This window comes from Mixophyes fleayi, chromosome 10, assembly GCF_038048845.1.
Source record: "Mixophyes fleayi isolate aMixFle1 chromosome 10, aMixFle1.hap1, whole genome shotgun sequence".
Lineage (NCBI taxonomy): Eukaryota > Metazoa > Chordata > Amphibia > Anura > Limnodynastidae > Mixophyes > Mixophyes fleayi.
The window spans coordinates 87,968,292-87,987,298 of record NC_134411.1 but is presented as its reverse complement, the minus strand read 5'-3'; the positions used below and the strand labels follow the sequence as shown (position 1 = coordinate 87,987,298).

Below are 19,007 nucleotides of genomic sequence, written 5' to 3'. Positions count from 1 at the left end.
TTGAACAGGCAACAAGCTATACAAGCTGTGACTCTGCTGCCACCTTGTGGAAATAGTTGCCAAATATCTTCAAATCAGTATATGGTGTTTTAATTGCATTAGCAACTGTTCAAACTGAAAGCCAAAAATTTTAACACAACTCTTGTATACCTATTGCTTAGCTAAACAATATAAATGTAACTTTTCATGTCATTTCTTGATAAGAGAAGACAGCGTAAATTTCTATATCTAAAAGGTAATTCAACCATATTAAGTGACTTACTCAAATAAAAGTAAATGTCAAGGAGAGAAGTAAATGTAAACTTTTACCTAAAAACTGACAACCTAGGCACACCACCTTAACAGGGGTTCCCCCTTTCCAGTTATCTTGTTCATCCCATGGAAAGATACTTACATAAACAAAAACCAGGTACAAGTCCGGGAGATCACCACTTTAGCGAGTGTCATTAAATTGAAGATATATACAGCTGGATATTTATCAATTAGATCATCTAGCGATATCCCATAAAGACAGATTTTGGGATTCATATGGGGGAGCCATTGGAATCGTATCAGTCACACATTTCCAGACCTTCACCCAAAAAGCACCTACTACTGGGCAATCCCATAGCATATGCCAGAAGTCTGCAGGGGAAAAACTACATTTTGGACAGGATGCATCACTTCTCCGACCCATACAGCGCAAACCAACTGGAGTCAGATAAACTCTGTGAAATATATATAGATGTATTTGTTGATACGGGAGGCAGGTTGTAGCACTACGAATAGATTTAAGCATGTGAATCCAATCCTCCTCCGTTAGCTGACCAAGATTCACCTGCCATTTCTCTTTCAATGATTCTAAATCCCGAGGGGCCAAAGAACCATTAATGATTGAATAGAGCTGGGAAATAGTTTTATTTGTACCCACATTTAATAAGAGTTTTAAGGGAAGATGGCTGAATTAAGGGAGTAGAGGTAGGAAATTGAGCATTCAAGGAATGCCGAAGTTGTAGATAACAGTAGAATGCAGAATTAGGTATCCCCCTTTCTTGTGATAATTGTGCAAATGATTTCAATATACAAGACTGATACAACTGTCCAATATTTATTATACCATATTTTTGACAAATATTATACTCTGTTTATTAAGCTCCGGGAAGGAAAGATTATGCCACAAAGGAGCAAATGGATCGTAACCTTCATTTCTCACTATATTTTGAGAAATACGCCAGACTTCAAAAGCCTAACTATTGGGGCCACCCTATTCGAATATTTTCCCCTTAGCAATATTCCCATAGGCAGCAATAGTGCACCGCCAGAAGCATATGCCTGCTCAGCCAGAAAGCCCAACAGATCAAGAGGACTCTGTTCTCCCGCCCAATTAATCAAATGGGCAAGTTGAGCTGCTTAATATAGTCTCAAATTCGGAAGCACTAATCCACCATCAGCCTTAGCTCTGCACAAAATGGACATTCGAATACGTGCTCTTCCTTCGCCCCAGACAAACGAGGAAATAAGTCTGTCTATTTTATTAAACAATGCTCGGGGGAGGTATATCGGAGAGTTCTGAAGAATATATAGGAATTTAGGCTGTATTACCATCTTGAAAAAGTTAATCCTTCCCGTTACCGTAAGTGAAAGTTTTTTTACAAATATGTGATTTTACTTTAAAATATTCTATAACCGGATCTATATTAAGAGATACAAATTCACTCGCCAAATTAGATATCCAGACACCAAGATACTTAAACCTTTTGGTCCATTTAAGAGAGTGTCTAGACCTATCCTCGGGGGGAATTACACCATGGAGGGGAAATATATAAGATTTATCCCAGTTGTCGTCAGCATAAAGAGCTATATTATCACATACCTCTCCAATCGGGAGCCCAACAAATAACGGAAGGTCCTTAACCAAGCAGGCAAGGGGTTCTATGGCCAGCGCAAATAATACTGGAGACAGGGGACAGCCTTGCCTGCTTCCTCACCCCAAACTAAAGGAGGGAGACGTGTAGCCATTTACAGAAACTCTTGCTGTTGGTTCCGATTATAATAGCCGTATCCAATTAATAAACTCCACCCCCAACCCGAATCTATGCAGTACCTCCCAAAGACACCCCCACTCGACTGAGTCAAAGTCCTTGGCAGCATCCAAGGACACCACCACTGCCCCCTCCTCGGCCACATGGGGCAACTGTGCTGGGCTTTGTTTTTCACCCAGTTTAACTTCCTCATCACATTCCGTCCAGGTTCAAAAACCACCAAAGCTGACTTTGTCTCTGAGCTTTATGGCATACCATCCTCAGCCTCCTGCCCTGTAACCCATTATCCCCTCGAACTGCATTCATATTGGTCTAACCCAAGATCTTGGGGCCACACTCTGCCGGTTCCAGAAGATTGCTCCAGCTCAGACACCCACAAATAAATTGTTTGTTCCGGTTCATCTAAGAAAGTCTGTCCTCATTGAATGCCACGATAACCAGTCAGGTCATCCCAGAAGCTATAGGACCATCTAAATACTCTCCCGCTGGCTTTGGTGGCCCTCCTTATCTTCTGATGTGGAGCAGGACGTCCGCGCCTGCCCAGAATGTGTCAGAAACAAATCCTCTAGGAACCGTCCTCCTGGTCTACTGTTACCCTTGCCTACTCCGAGCAGGCCTTGGGCCCATCTTTCAATGGATTTTATTGTCGACCTCCCATGGTCCTTGGGTCATAACACCATATGGGTGGTCGTTGACCGTTTCAGCAAAATGGCACACTTTGTACCCTTACCCAAGCTGCCCAGATGCCAGAGGCTTGGCCATCTTGTTCCTTGGTCATATTTTCCTTTTCCACGGCCTTCCGGAGGACATCTTGGACCAAGGATCACAGTTAATTGCACACTTCTGGAGGTCCTTTTGCAACTCCCTCGGGATCAAAATCAGTTTGTTCTCTGCTTACCACCATCAGTCGAATTGTTAGATGGAAAGAACCAACCAATCCCTGGAACATTTCATACACATCTATGTTTCCAAGTTCCATGACAACTGGTCCTCTCGCTTACCTTGGGCAGAGTTTGCATATAACAATTCTTGCCATTCTGCAACACGTACATCCCCGTTCTTCTGTAACCTCGGGTTCCACCAGAAAGCTAACTCTTTCTCTTCTGCTGTTTCCATTGGTGATGCCGGGTCGCCTGCCTTTACGTCTCAGTTAAGGTCCGTCTGGAAAAATGTGCACTCTGCACTGTCAAGCTTCTCACAAATTAAATCCTTTGCTGATGCTCATCGTGGTCCGTGTTTATTGAAAGTCGGGGGATCGAGTCTGGTTGTCCACACGAAACATCAAATTGAGGCAACCCTGGAGAAAACTAGAGCGCCGATACAATGGACCATTTACAATTGAGAAACGATAAACCAAGTGGCATTCAGACTTAAGCTACCACCTTCTTTAAAAATACCCTGCACGTTCCATTGCTCTCTTCTAAAAAAATAAAGAAAACCAAACTGTTTCTCCTAGCAAGCTCACTCAGCCTTCCTCTAACGGGCCACCACCTCTGCTTGTAAATGGAGACCGTGAGTCCATCGTAGAGATAATTCTTGACTCAATAGTTCAAGGCAAAGTCCAGTTCCTTGTAAATTGGAAGGGTTATGGCCCTGAGGAGCGATATTGGGTACCGCAGAGGTGTCTCCACGTCGAGACTCATTAAGGAATTTAAGAAGTTTCCCAAAAAACAAGGAAGGGGTACTGTCAGCAGTCGTGGCAGCCGCGAGCACCGCCGCAACTCTCCTCTGCCTGTTGGTGGTGTCCCAGCCGTCTCCATGACGACCGGGGCTGCACTTCCAGCTCCTTCGTCCTGGTTGTCTGGGCAACAACCGGGACGCTTCAGGCTCCCTGCTGCCGCACCCAGCTGGCCGGGCACAGCAGCAGGGCTGTTAGGGATCAGACAATTAGGGCTGATTAGTATACACTGCTCTCACCTTTCCCTTCCATTGGCTGCAGTAACAGTTAATTATGCTAGTGCTGGAGCACTTGCAGGCATTGCCCTGATTTGTCCGTTGTATTATTTAAGGCAGTGAAGACTGAGCCTCACTGCCGGTTATAGTGTTCTAACCCAGTCTGCTATCTGCTCCTGTGCTACATTGGTGTTAAACCTTGGATTGCCTTTTCTGTGTATGACCTGTTATGCACGTTTTAACGCTATCCAATAACGATTGTCGAATCTCGATTTGTCACAAAGTAATTTATTATCCAAAAGAAGCAGAATAATTCAAGCAAAATAATAAGTACAGCCGTTTCTTATCGCAGGCGCTCTGGATCCAGTGAACAGTCATTCAGGTCCGAAGGCTATGGTCAAAGAAGACTGGTCATTAAGCTCAGCTTATATAGAGTCAGAAATACAGTAAAACAATGCAGATGGTTTGGCTTGCTTCTAGTGGTCCAGTGTACTGCAGGTCATAGGCCAGTTCAACCAAAATATCCAAGGGGGGGGGTGTCATCTCCCGGAGGATGTGCTCCGACTTTCCCGCCAAGACTCCAGTTTCAACTAGTCTATTAGCATTTTATGGTCAATATCACTTTAAACATTTATTCCCTAACATCACTAACTAGAGTATGCAATGTGCGATCTCTTCGGCCAATGAACCAGACAACTGCTGATGAATAGGGGATTAAGATGATACTAAACATGATCGTTCCTGCAACCTGAACCTTGGGTTTCACTAAAATGCATATAACTTATTAAATATAAATACTGCTATATTTTGACATAAATATCTGTGTTGCAACTACTATTAATGTGTACTAATTACAAATGTGTTGGTGTGAAGGTGTGTAAAAAAAAAAAACCAACTTGTTATTGCCACATGCTGCGGCTGGGTACAGCCTTCCACACAGTAGCGTGCTCTACCCATAATTGCAGACAAAGACAAAGTTTGCTTGATATTAATTGAAGTGACCTTATCCAATTTGCTGACTTCAACAAAGTCACCTAGGATAACAGAGCTATTGGCTGCTTTTGTTGTGTGGCCCAAACACAAGATTACACTATACAGACCCCCTGAATGAAGGATCCCTTGAATTGCTATAGTATATACAGAGTTGATCTTTTAGCAGCTTCCTTTATAAGTGTCAAGTCTGGTGGCTCCCAATAACCAATACACTAGACAAGGTAAATAGCGCAAATTCATTTAATCCAGAGTAAAACATGAACAAAATTTGCCTTTTACCAATATAAAAATGGATTTCAGTAACTTGTGTATGACCACGTGCAAAATAAAGACAAATCCATGTACATTTATCCAACTGATAAAACTAGCAACGAATCCATTGACACATCAGATGCACAATTAAGTCTTGCACTCCATAAAATGAGGAATCAGCTCCTATGATTTAGCAGATGAAGATAAATCTGTAACAGAACTGGTTTACATGGTTCACTATGTACACTTAAAGAATAAAATTGCACACCTATAAAAAACAGGTCCCGAGAATCAGAATAAAACCAGCGATTTCCCTAAAGACAAGTTATCGAGCCTCTTCTTCCTTCATCTTCTTAGCCAACCTTTCCAATATAACATTCAAGTCCATAGTCTTGTTTAGTTTGTAGTAGGTGTCCTTTCGGATGGAATGAATGGCGAGCCAGTCGGGAAGCAGTTCCACCAACAACAGGAGATGTTTTTCCATTTCTCCTGCATAAATAAGATTATATATATTACTCAGACAACATGAAGACCTGTTATAGATCTATAACAGCAATAATCACTTCTAGACCATATTCATATTTTGACCCAAAGAATTTGCTATCAAAAGTTGACAAATACATGTGGTTAAGTAAACTTTAATTAGATTCACTTGCTCCGTTTATAGACATTTCTTACAGCAACTGTTTAAGCGGAATTTCCAATGAACAGGAGAAGCTGAGTTTCTGCACTTTCACAGGTGGTCAATTAAGTCTACATGTAATAGAATGTTGGGGCACCAACATTCTAAAGCACTTCAGCAGGAAGCTCATCACACCTGAAGACAGTTCAGGAACATTGAAATTGATGGACAATTCCCTGATGGTATCAAATAGCTTCTATTGCCAACACCACCTCACTATCATAACAGGACCAGTTACAAGTTGTAATGTCTGGGCCCTGGGGCACCTTACTAGGTTGCACCACAGCTTTAGAGACAAAGCCACGGAGACATTCAGGGCATAGGGGTCTCACCTGCAGATATGGATGAACGGCAGCTGGAAGTCACAGCGTTACACACGACCTCTACAGTCAGGGCTGGCTTCTTCTCCGCCACAAACACATTGCGCAGAATACGGGACAACTCTGGCAGCCGGGACATCATGAGGAGACGTTCCTCCTGCTGGGGTTTACGCGTCATCACGGCTTGAAGTTTCTGCACTTCTTTAGCCCGGATCTGAAGAGGAGAAACAATATCACTTTACACTCACTGTCAGACAGACTATAGCAACAACTCCCCTTTGACTCTTATAGGAAAGCCCCTGGAAATTGAGTATATCACAGTAACCTACCCTCTCCAGCAGGGACTGAGAGACTCCTTTTAGGGCAATTGGTGTGGCCAGGGCAGGTTTAGGCTTTTCTACAGGTTTCTGGTCTGCAACGCTGCTCTCTGCACTTCTCAAAGCAAGATTTGCGAGAGCTTTCTCCATCTTCATAAAGGGAAAAAAAAAAAAAAAAAGTCAATGTCTTAAGCCAACCAATAATTCCTCCAAAATCTCATATATAAAGATTTAGACCCCACATGCAGTTTGCAATTCCATTGCCAGGTCATAATCATGTAGGAGGGCTTAGCTGAAACAAAATGGATGTAGCTACACAAGAGTAGAAATTGTTTCTGAGTACTAAACAAGCTGCCACCTAAGACTTTTCAAACAATCCATTTAAAAATTACACTAGTTCAACACCAAAAGCATTATAAACACTGGCCGCTTTAACCCATTGAAGGCAAACCACACTGCTTCGCAAATGCTTTCCCCTGACATTTAAAAGGTCTACTGTCCCCCTGACGAGTGCTTGCCAAGCAGCCAAGCAAGTGCTTCATACAGGTTATACTAAAAGACTTGCTTGACAAACATTCACAATTCAGTCAGCTTACACGCTGTGTGGGACTCAATGGGTTAATCACACATCCACTCACCTTGGGTGTCATCATACCACGTGCTTTGGTCAGCACCTCCTGCGCTGTGGTCAGCTTGTCTATCTGTGGCGGCTGTGGAAGCTCAGCTGGCAGTATATCTGGTACCTCATCAACACTGAATCGTGGGTGCCAGCGAGTCAGCTTGTCATCAGGCACCACCATTGGAGGATTCAGGGAGGCCAGGAAAGACTAAAAAGATAAGCATTTCTCATTAGCAAGGATTTTTCTTTGTTTAAAAAGTTATTAGGGGACAGGGCACAGAATAGCAACAGTTAAGACCCAACATACTTACTCTGTGGTGCAGTTTTACTATGTTGGTCAGGCTTCTATGGAACATCCGCCTGCGTTCCAAGAGGGAGCTTACTGTGAGCTGAGGGCGCCCATCCATCTTATCGCCTGTAACGTCATGAGTAGAGTACATGATTGTGTTAGAAACTGTTAAACCCCAAAAACAGGGTGAGCTATCTGGTACAAGTACAAGTTTTGCAGACTCAAAGTCACACCCTACTCACCTTCTGGAACTATTGGCTCCACAGTAAGCTGGTAGTCTGTCTTCTTCATCCCATCCTTGTAGGTTGGGATGTTCTTCTCCTGTCTGAACTTGTAGGCAGTTGGATAAACAGTTTTGATCTGTCCAACATTGCGTTCCTCAAACTGCCTGTAGGAGGACAACAGTTAGTTGACTTCTGCTCATCCATTTACAATCTAATTTGCACAAAAAACAACCTACACAACTTACTTTCTCATCATATCTTGGACTCCCTGCTTCACTTTGGAGAAGGTGACGGTCTCAGAGCGATTGAACAACATGCCTACAATAGTGTCCATACTGCGGAACATCTCAGAAAGAACTTTGTACTTGAATGGCAGGGAAAGTCCAGGAGGAACATCCTGGGCAAGTGTATGGAAGCGCTGATAGGCTGGTGCCTTCTCACTAGAAAAAAAAATGAATTATTTACATGCATGTTAGTATGTGGAGTTCTACTGACATTTACAAAGCACAGAAAGAGTTCTCTGCATTGAAGCTACCTTTCCTCCTTAGGCTCTTCTATCTGCACAAGGTTCTGATTTTCCTCTTTCTCTGAGGTTTTCTTCTCTCTGATCTTAGACTCAAGCTCCTGTGCTTGTTTGAGTCTTGCTTTCAGGTCCGATATTGTAATTTTGCTTTGGGTAGGTGCAGCAGGAAGATTAGCTTTCTGAGTGAGCTCCTGAATCCTCTGCAGTCGAGATTTTAATTCCACAAGATTCTCCTTGGGTGGGACCTACAAGAAAACCAAAAATGGCACCGATGTGAATAACGTTTAGCCAACACAATGATGCAAGTATAGGTTATACATGGCTTAGAATATCCTTTTAACCCCAAGGTCATTTAAATTTGCAATCTTGCATGTTATATGAAGTCTGACTACCATCAGTGTTCAAGTCATGTAATGCCACATGCACCTATTCCAGGTTGGTGAATATAAATATTTAGACAATTTACAACAAAATAGGTACACCAATTGCAAGCAATATGGGTAGCTTGATGTCCATCCTCCACATTGGCCAAAATTGCCCCCAAAACTTGGCTGCACAAGTATTCTCCAATAGGTTAATTATTAAATCTAAATGCACATCTCAAGTAGCACCTGTATAACTAACAAGTGCCCAAAAATATAATTCCAGGTTATTCTGTACATAGTAGTTTTGTGTACAGGCAGATACGCTTTAAACACTGCATTCAGTGTATCAGCAGCCACATGGCAATAACTCAGCACTTACTCTGCTTACCATGTACAGAAAAACAGGGTAAAAACAGTTTCATTATCAGAAAGGTGCTTTCTGTAGCCACGGTTATGGCAAACAAGAGTGAACATATTCTGTAAGACAAACCTTCACATCAGGCCCACATGGACTACTCAGGAATCCATTGCTCTTTGGAGAAAGGGTCACATTGACCAAGTTCTTTATCTTCTTGCCCAGAGATGGAGGGGTCACACATTGGACTTCAGCTTTTGAGCATGGACTGAAACACTGAACAAGAGAACAGTTTTAGTTTGTTTGACACAAAAGGTGAAGTTTTTCATTGATTTTAGCCACATTGTACCCACAATACAAAAGATATAAGAGGGATTAGATGTATCTGCTTTGAAATTTAAACTTCTATTACATCCTTTGGATACACTGGGGGAGGAGATGGCAATGCAGCCGAGCATTACTGGCTCCTTGCTTTTAGTCCTTAACATTAAAGGTTTGATTGTACCTCTGATCAGAGAGTCTAAAGTAGCAGTTCTTAGTTGGCTTTTGTGACTGGCCTCAAAATACCAGCAAGCCCAAGCTTGGAGATAACTAGGACAAAAAAAATCCCAACATTTACTGATGCAGGACACTTGTTGTGCAGGGACCGAACTACCATTGTAAGATTAGTCACTATGAGACTTTATAATAATTTAATAGGCAGAGTTGTAGCTTGAGTGGCCAGTAACCTACACATAGGGGATATAGGCATTTTGTGTGCAGCAAATGTTCAGACTATCAATTTGCTAAGGACCAGCAACAGTGAGGCCCCAAACAATATTCGTAAGACCTGAAATATTCGAGTGGTACTGGAATCTAGCAGTGGACATCTCTCCAATTAGCGTACCAAACAGTTCCACTCTAAACATTTAACTTGATAACTCTCAATGTGCCCGTAAGATGAAATGGCAGGGGAAAAAAATAGGCTTTAATCTCAAGTTGTGGCAGGCTGAAAGGAAAATCTCACAAATAGGGGCATATTCAATTCTTCCGTTCCCACGCAGCACAAAATCTATTACCGATATTACGGTAATAGTTAGCTGGATTTCAGCTTGCGGCTCAGGGAGCTGCAAGCTGAAATCCAGCGAGAAAATTACTGTATTAACGGTTTCTGCGCGGACCGCGAGATTTTCGGCGCTTCCGCCGAGAATTGAATATGCCCCATAGAGTTTATACATTATAGTGGCTATGAAAAGCTGTCAGTCTGACAATTACAATTTCTTCTAATATGCGTAAATCCTTCTAGGACTCGACATCTTTCGCATGAGTAAACCTAAACATTAGATAGCAAGCGGTGTTAATCAAAAGTTAAACACCTATAAGTTGGAGACAGAATAACTGCACAGCACAAGGGTTAATATTGGCTACCTTGCAACACCAGAGTCTTGGGTCACATTTTAACCAAGCTACCACCGACAGAGCTGGCACTCAACATGCCTCACACCAGGTGTCAAGGGAGTGTTGCATTTTGCAAAATATAATTGTGACCCCTTTCAATAGCTAGCTATAGGGGAAACTGCTGTAATCTATCATGCCTTCTTTTTTTTTTTAAGGCTGCCACCTTGAAAGCTTACAAAGATTGCTACCAATACATTGGAAACAGCCAACCAGCCACATTTATATCACTTTTACATTTGCAAATATGTCCACAATTGTACAGCTAAACTAGACAAACAGAAGCAACCAACTGCTGGCTGCATGGAAGGATAGGCGCTGGACCATCTTGGGGGGGGGGGGGGGGGGGGGGGGGGGGGGGGGGGGGGGGCAATTTGTACATAAATGCAGAAGGGGCAAGGGGACAACTGGAGGAACAGCTGGTGGGGGTCAGTATAAATTCATAGCATAATGCTGTATACCAGTCATTCTCACTGGTGGCTGGTGAATAGCACATGAGCAGCCAGTAGGCAGAAGCGGTTCATGGTCTCAGCAGAGGCTGAGAGAGGGGGGATGGGGACAATGCAACAACATATGGTGGGGGCAGGTATACATAGGCTCAGGTGTGTCAGGGGAAGTCTCAGGAGTACCCAGTGGGTGAGAGGTGCAGGGGGACATAGCCTCATAGGTAACCAGTGGGGGAGGGGCAGGGGTCATGGCTTGTGGTGGAGGGCAGAGGACATAGCCTCAGAGGCATGGGTAATGGGGTATGGCTTGTGGTGGAGGGCAGAGGGCATCCTCAAGGGTGCCCAATGGGGGGAGAGGAGTGCAGATGGACAAAGCCGCAGGGGTAACCAGTGGTAGTTAGGGGACATGGCTTGTTGTGGAGAGCAGGGGACATAGCCCCAGGGTTTGCTGTTTGGAGGGGGGGGGGGCTACACAACATATGGTGGGGGTAGGTGGGCATAGACTCAGGGTCACAGGTGGGGGGAGCAGCAGGTGGACGTGGCTTAGGGTGGAGGGCAGTGGGATCAGTCTCAGCGGTGACCGGTACCTGGGGCTCTTCCTCCGGTAGTTTCAGCTTCTTCCGCGCAGACCTCTTGCCCTGCACCTCCGGCCGGACGGCCTCCGGGTCAGAGTCCTGGCGGGTCCGCTTCTTACTGCTCCGCCTGAGCGAGACGGGGACCTCATTGCTCTCCCCCCGCTCCGGGCTGCAGGGAGGGCGCAACAACTCCTCCAACTTCTGTCTGCGGGTCACCGTGCGGGGCTCCCCCTGAGCCTTCCTCCCCCGCTGGGTCTCCAGCGGCCCCTCCGCCGCCGCCCGCTTGCGCTGGACATAGAAGTCGGTGACTCTCATCTGCGCCATGTTCTCCTGCGCTGCTCACCTGTGACTGAGGACCGACGCGCCAATACTCTGGGGGATCACTGCTCCAGCCGTGACGTCACACACACCGAGCCCTCTTATTGGCCGCTACCCCCGGAAAAGAACTCGGAGTACAACTCGGAATTCGCGGGTAAACCGAGTCACGTGATGTACAACGCGGAATGTTCCACTCTGCCGGGGGACGACGCAGGGATCGATAAGGACACGTGGTTGGTTTAGCCCATGATTGTGCTGTAAGCTTATCATACAAAACATTCACAGCTCCCAGACATATGTGTACAGACACTGCTGATAGCACACTGCAGCCAAACAGGGATTGTCAGTCTAGGACCAAATTACATACTTTGTGAAGCAGTGAAGGGGTTTGTTTAATGCAGATCTAACTGACCAAAAATAGGGACTACTTGGAGGAAAAGAGGGACAGGGGCAAGTTTGGTCTAAAACAGTGTTGGCTAACCTGTGACACTCCAGGTGTGAAACTACAAGTCCCAGCATGCTTTGCCAATATATAGCAGTTTATTGCTGGAAGGGTATGCTGGGACTTGTAGTTTCACAACACCTGGAGTGTCACAGGTTAGCAAACACTGGTCTAAAAGAAGGGAATTTCACCCTATTTCTATTCATATAATATGATGACTGGCAATATTTATTGTCATTAACCATTCTGGTGAAAAAAATAAACATATTTAGGGAATAAATCAATGGTTTATTTTTTAATAAACCCTCCTTACAAAAACCAGTAGGTATGTGGGATTATTAGTAGTATCCTTTATAAAGAGCTGACACATTACATAGCACTGTACATTGAGGGGATCTCCACACAAATAACATACAATGATATTAAACAGAAGGTAAAAATGGCCCTGTCCACATGAGCTTACAATCTAATACGTTTGGGGAACACCTGATACATAAGAAAGCGGAATAACAATCAGCTGATGTCCAAAAGATCGGTAAAGGACGCAGTGTCTTCCATGGACAAGGTAACATGATTAGTGGTAAAACCATCAGACAAAGGAGGGAACGTGGTACTGTGGAATAAAACTGTATCTGATTGAGGCACGGAGACAATTGGATGATGTCAGTTGTTTTAAAAAAAAAAGGTCATCTTTAATCCGACAAATGATTTACTTATTCCGTATCAAAGATTAGTAGAAAGAGCATTTGAAATGGGTGCTATACCCGAAAAGTGAGAAAGAATTCTTGCGGGTTGATAACCCAAAAATATTGAGTTTCAACTAAAGTATATACATATACTTTAATATGGAGTTAGTCCCCCTTTTGCAGCGATAACAGCTTCCACTCTTCTTGGAAGGCTTTCAACAAGATGTTGGAGTGTTTCTGTGGGAATTTCTGTCCATTCATTCTGTAGAGTATTTATGAGGTCAGGCACTGATGTTGGACGAGAAGGCCTGGCTCGCAATCTCCGTTCCAGTTCATCACAAAGGTGTACAATGGGGTTGAGGTCACAGCTCTGTGCGGACCAGTCAAGTTCTACACCAAACTCATTAAACCATGTCTTTGTAGTCCTTGCTTTGTGCACTGGGACAGAGTCATGTTGGAATAGAAAAGGGCTTTCCCCAAACTGTTGCCACAAAGTTGGAATCATAGCATTGTCCAAAATGACTTGGTATGCTGAAGCATTAAGATTGCCCTTCACTGGAGATAAGGAGCCTAGCCCAAACCCTGAAAAACAGCCCCATACCATTGTCCCTCCTCCACCAAACTTCACAGTTGCCATAATGCAGTCAGGCAGGTAACATTCTCCCCTGGCATCCACCAAACCCAGACTCACCTACTCGACTGACAAACAGGGAAGCGTGATTCGTCACTCCACAGAACACGTTTCCACTGCTCCACAGTCCAGTGTTGGTGTGCTTTATACCACTCCATCCGAAGCTTGGCATTGGTCTTGGTGATGTGAGGCTTGCATGTAGCTGCTCGGCCATGGAAACCCATTCCATTAAGCTCCCGTCATACAGTTTTTGTGCTTTTATTAATGCCAGTGGAAGTTCAGCAGAGCATTTGTGACTTTTTTACGCACCATGCGTCTTAGCAGTCATTGACCCCGCTCTGTGATTTTACGTGGTCTTCTGCTTTGTGGCTGAGTTGCTGTTGTTCCTAAATGCTTCCACTTTCTAATAATATCACTTACAGTTGACTGTGGAATATTCAGCAGGGATGAAATTTCACGAACCAACTTACTGCAAAGGTGGCACCCGATCACAGTACCACGCCTGAAGTCACTGAGCTCTTCAGAACGACTTATTTTGTATCATAAATGTTTGAAAATTTAGACTGCATGGTTAGGTGCTTGAATTTATACACCTCTGGCAACAGGTCTGATTGAAACACCTCAATTCAATAATTAACAGGTTTGGGCAAGTACTAATATATATATATATATATATATATATATATATATATATATATATATATATATATATCTATCTGTAAACATCCCCATTCTTTAACATAACTTGAAATACCTACGAGGCAGGAATCATTGTCGGCTAAGGTCAGAAACAATGGAACAGTCAAGGTCACAAGCAAACAATCAGGGTTAAGAACAAGCCAGCTCAGCATCAGAAGGTCGGTCAGATAGAATAATTCTCCAGCACAGCAAGCGCTAACACAACCTTTGCTCAGGCACCATATAATCGCCTTAACCTGATATAACTGGCATGCACCCAAACTTGCGCTTACACGTCACAGTTAGTGTCTTATATAATAAGTGTGTATTCTAAAGACCGGCCATGTTTGCCAAGGAGAACAAAACGCCTGAAACTGAGGGATGGTTAATTTCTACATTTTTATGTATCCCAGGATTTTATTCACCTTTACAGCCACTGCCTGACGCTGTGTGCTGCTACTCAGCTTTCTGTCCATTAGGATTTCTAAGTCCTCTTACATCTCCGTTTTCTCCAGTGGGATGTAGTCGAATTGTCAACAGTGAAAATGTTGAGATTAGGGGGGGGACTCAATTGTAAGACACCTCACGTGGATTATTTTCTTTTATTTTTTTTTATTTTTTTTACTATTTATTTAGAAAAAAAGCAATCATGTACAGATAAGAATCAACAATTAGTACATTTGCAGGGCACGAGACAATAACAGAGAACATTACATGTGATGGGCATAAGTCAAAGAAGCTGAAAATGTTTGAGTAGCAAATCTATAAAATAGCCAGAGGTTGTCAATAAACAGGCAGGTAAGTATACAATTGTTATCTAGAATACTCAAGACACTATAACATTTTATAACAATATAATGTGGGGGAGGGGGGAAAGGGGGGGGGGTCACTGGTCGCCACCGAGATTGAAAGAGAAAGAGAACATACTTCCCAATTATCCACACAGTTCCTTATCCCTTTCTTTCCTTTTTAAGAAGAGAAACAAATAAATAAAAGAGGGGCAATAAAAGTTTCAGAGGAGATTACTGCTTAGATGCTACGGGGAGGGAAACAGCATCGAGAGTCAAGAGTCAGGCCACCTATGATGGATTATTTTTTTTGTTTACAGAAATAATGCAAATTTTTGCTCGTGCCCCATGGAGGTGCGGGCAAAGATGAGCCTTTATTTTTACAGTAGTAACGGTAAAATTGCACGGCAGAACATCGCAGCCAATTGAATCTGCCCCTCAGAATGTTGACACCATATTGTTGACATTTAGATTGTCGACATGTTTATTAAGCCAACAGGGTTAAAATGTCAACATTATGTGTGTTGACAGGTTGTAAAGTAGACAGTCACAAAAGGGTCAGATTTGAACAGGGAATACCGACAGTAATATAAAAACAAACGGAAGTAAATATGAAAAAAAATAAGTGTGGCCCTTTTACTTTCCCCTCCTCCCCCCAAACAACAAAATTACATTTTGTCTAAGGGCTAGATTTACTAAACTGAGGGTGGAGATGTTGCCTATAGCAACCAATCAGATTTTATCTGTCAATTATTTAGGACTTTCTACAAAATGACAGCTAGAATCCGATTGGTGGCTATAGGCAACATCTCCACTTTTTCAAACCCGCAGTTTAGTAAATATACCATTAAATCTTTCTGTAGCAAGTTAGTATCCTGCTCTGTGTTACATAGCTTAGTGACATAAACAAATATGGATGGCTTACGTTCTAGTATAAGATTGAAAGGAACAGATCTGTGGCACATCGCTAATTACTTTAACCCAGTCTGAATAAGTTCCAATTAGCAAACGCTTTGTCTTTTATCCTTCAGTCAGTTCTCCACCCATGTACATACACTTTTCACTTGACTTGGAGCTCTTATCTTCTGTACCAGATTGTTATGTGGAGCACTATTGAATGCTTTTGCAAATTCCAAATCTATTTGCATTATCAAGATCCAGTTTGAAACTTAGCTCCTCATAAAACCTACTCATGTTTGATAAGCATGACAGTGAATTCATGTGACTGTGCTTACTCTGTGTTATCAAGTTATTTTTTACAATATATTTCAGAATCTCATACATCAGAATTTCTTCAAATAATTTACAACTGAAGTCAGACTCGGAAGTCTATAATTTACTGGTTTTAATGATTGTCGGAAAGTGGCATATGGCACTCTCCCAGTTACACAGATATACAGTAAATAGAGCATTCTAGTGACTAATATATAACATAGTTCCAGAAGACTCCTGAATTAGGGGGAGATCTCTCAGATTCCTAAGTGTACAGGAAATTCTCCCAGCTGTCATGTCCCTGCTTCAAGGTGGGCAGGGACATGACATGAATCACGTCATCAAATTCCACCCACCCATTTAACACCAAAAGGCATGAAAATGCGCATCACATCATTAAGCCTCAATAATTGCCTCTTTTCCTACCTCACCTTCCCATTGATAGGTTTCTGTCTTTATTTCCGAATTTTGCCTGCAATACCTCTGTGGTAGGAGCGGTCCTGCTGTTATACCTGGACAGTTTCTCGTTGCCTGCAAGGGGTTAAGCCCTCATCATCTGGTCAGGATTGTGATTACCTGTGTCTGGCCTTTATTAGACTGCCTTTTCCTACAGGCTAGTGCCAGTTTGTATGTCTCTGTTGTTGGTTTCTGTGAAGTGCCTGGTTAGAGCCTGGCTTCTCCCTGGCATTTGACTTCTGCTTTGTTCCATCGTCCAGTACCTCCTCTTGTAACCCAGACCCTGGCTTTGTTTGACCTTGCTTCTGCTTACTCCCTGGTAGACTGACCCCTGGCTTGCCTAACCCTCCATTTGCCTGATTTTCCCATGGATTATCCAGTGCCTCCTGACTAATCTGGTAATTCAGTCTCTTTCTGACCGCACTTCCTCTGCTAAACCTGGCAACCTGAATCTGCACTTCACCAATTGTGCCTGATATCCAGTGTCTCCTGCCAAACCTGGTAATCCTGGTCATCCTACTACCCTGTGCTGAAATTCTCCTTTAATCCACCTTTTGTGTCATGAACCTGCTGCTTCTATGACCTATACTTGATGCTTGCCATTAACTGCACTTATCTGCTTCTTGTATGAACTCTGTTTATAATAAACACCCTTTTGGTCCAAGTATAATCATCCTCTGTGAAATTCATACTTGGAAACCTAACATCCATCTGCCGTAAGTGAGGTAAGGAAAGTAGTCAATAATTATACAATACAGAGATCATTCCAGTGACTGATGCACACGATGGGGGTATTGGGGTATTTTTTTTTCTTTTTGTTTGTGATATGAGCTTTACAAAGGGTATATAGGCCCACTAATGTTTAAAGCAGCCCTGCTGTAGGCAGAACGTGTATAAGTTTTGTCACAGCGCCTATATTGCTGTCTCCTGGCGCTGGACCGTGTGTATGATTCCGACCAGGGAATTATCTGTGTGTACTTTGCGTGTTCTCCCCGTGTTTGCGCTGGTTTCCTCCAGGTGCTCCAGTTTCCTCCCCAAAAACATACTGGTAGATTAATTGACAAATTATCCCTTGTATGTGTCTTCAAGTGGTTAAGAATATAAATAAATTTTAAGCTCGATTGGGGTAGCAGGGACAACATGAATGATTAAATAGTCTCTGAATGGCGCTGAGTAATATATAGGCTGGTATATCAATAAAGGTTAATAACAAATGTACACATGCCGTAACATTTCTGATGATATTCACAAAGAAATAAGCGAGGAGTTAGCACGCAAAAGGCATTGAAGGAGTTAATGAAGTGAATGGAGCCCATTAGTTTGAGGCCACCTCCAGTGGATAAGAAGCCTTTGTTTAGTTTAGAAGTCAGCAAGACACTTCTCAAACTTCCATACACAGTAGGAGAGCGGCAGAGCAGTCTCTCATTATAAGAGCATCAAACACGACTATGCATTGAAATGTGTATATACAATGTGGAAAGAATTTTTACTTCAGATTAGAAGCAAATTTGTTTCTCAATGCCACACGGCTGGGACAGGACAGCTGAGATTTGTATTTTCTATCAATGTTCAGCAAAACATATATATGTCTAAACTAGAGATGCTCAGGCTTGGTTCCTCGAGAACCGAACACACCCGAACTTTGGGGATCCGAGTATTTTGCGCGCCCTCGGAATCGAAAACGAGGCAAAACATCATTGTTACGTCGTCGGATCTCGCATTTTTTTATTCCTTTTTAAGATCTAACGTACCGGTGGGTGGGAGAGAGGGTGGGCCCAAGGACAATTCCATCTTGCACCATTTTTCTTTTTTGCCACTGTTGTGTGGCAATGCGTCCTAGATGTGCTAGGAACTGCTGTGTGTTTGTGTCATTGCTCTGTCGCTTACCATCCAGCCAGGTCGCTTCAGTATATGTCCGAAAGTGTATGAAAATAATATTGTGACCTGTGAGGTGGTCAAAATTGACTGCAATTAGTGTTATTGAGGTTAATAATAATGTAAGAACAATAAAAGAACAATAATTATGTGATTTTAGCATATTTAAACCAAAACACACGAGGGCAGTTTTGCCAAAACCAAAACACAAAGCTAATCCAGATTCAAAACCAGTTCACAGGGCTCAGTGAGCATCTCTGGTATAAACAGTTCCGCAAAATATTTGCCTTATTAGGGCTCGGAATTTTACACCTTCTCTAGCGCAATTTGGGCTTAAGATTTACGTGTGGAATTGAGCGTAATTCCCATATCATTTTTGTTTCACTCTAGCTACTCCCTTATTGTACTCAAACCATCACCATCGAGCAGAATGAATTAACACCATGGTTCTCCAAGCTCAATTTATAGACTATAAATTCTGGACATGCGGAATTTACAAATACAGGGGGAAATTGCATCTGCGGATAGATGACACAAAAGCAGAATTTAAAGCTTGGACTACCGAAACATCGCACCTTTGTGAAACGGTTTGTCCCGCTGAAAAATTAATTTT

General features: G+C 42.9%; 2 protein-coding genes across 2 annotated transcripts in view; one reads left to right on the top strand and one right to left on the bottom strand.

The window, feature by feature from the left end:
* Positions 1-5,129: 5,129 nt before the first annotated feature.
* On the bottom strand, positions 5,130-11,750 carry CDT1 (chromatin licensing and DNA replication factor 1). The gene is made up of 10 exons (XM_075189031.1): positions 11,321-11,750; positions 8,989-9,129; positions 8,146-8,378; positions 7,856-8,050; positions 7,629-7,774; positions 7,409-7,512; positions 7,117-7,305; positions 6,491-6,628; positions 6,174-6,375; positions 5,130-5,648 (listed from the first exon to the last, which is right to left on the bottom strand). Exons 1-10 carry the CDS (start codon positions 11,630-11,632, stop codon positions 5,485-5,487), a joined length of 1,824 nt encoding a protein of 607 aa, XP_075045132.1. The 5' UTR covers positions 11,633-11,750; the 3' UTR covers positions 5,130-5,484.
* Positions 11,751-12,617: 867 nt separating this feature from the next.
* PIEZO1 (piezo type mechanosensitive ion channel component 1 (Er blood group)) overlaps positions 12,618-19,007 on the top strand; it is a 149,771-nt gene continuing 143,381 nt past the window's right edge. The window contains exon 1 of the mRNA XM_075189030.1: positions 12,618-12,633. The gene's annotated coding sequence lies outside the window, so the exon portion shown is untranslated. The remainder of the gene's footprint in view (positions 12,634-19,007) is intronic.

Coding starts and splice junctions, on each gene's coding strand:
- CDT1 (XM_075189031.1), bottom strand. CDS start 11,632: ATGGCGCAGATGAGAGTCACCGACTTCTATGTCCAGCGCAAGCGGGCG. Junction 9,130..11,320: donor TACCGGAGGAAGAGCCCCAG/GTACCGGTCACC, acceptor TCTCTTGTTCAG/TGTTTCAGTCCATGCTCAAA. Junction 8,051..8,145: donor GAAGAGCCTAAGGAGGAAAG/GTAGCTTCAATG, acceptor TTTTTTTTCTAG/TGAGAAGGCACCAGCCTATC.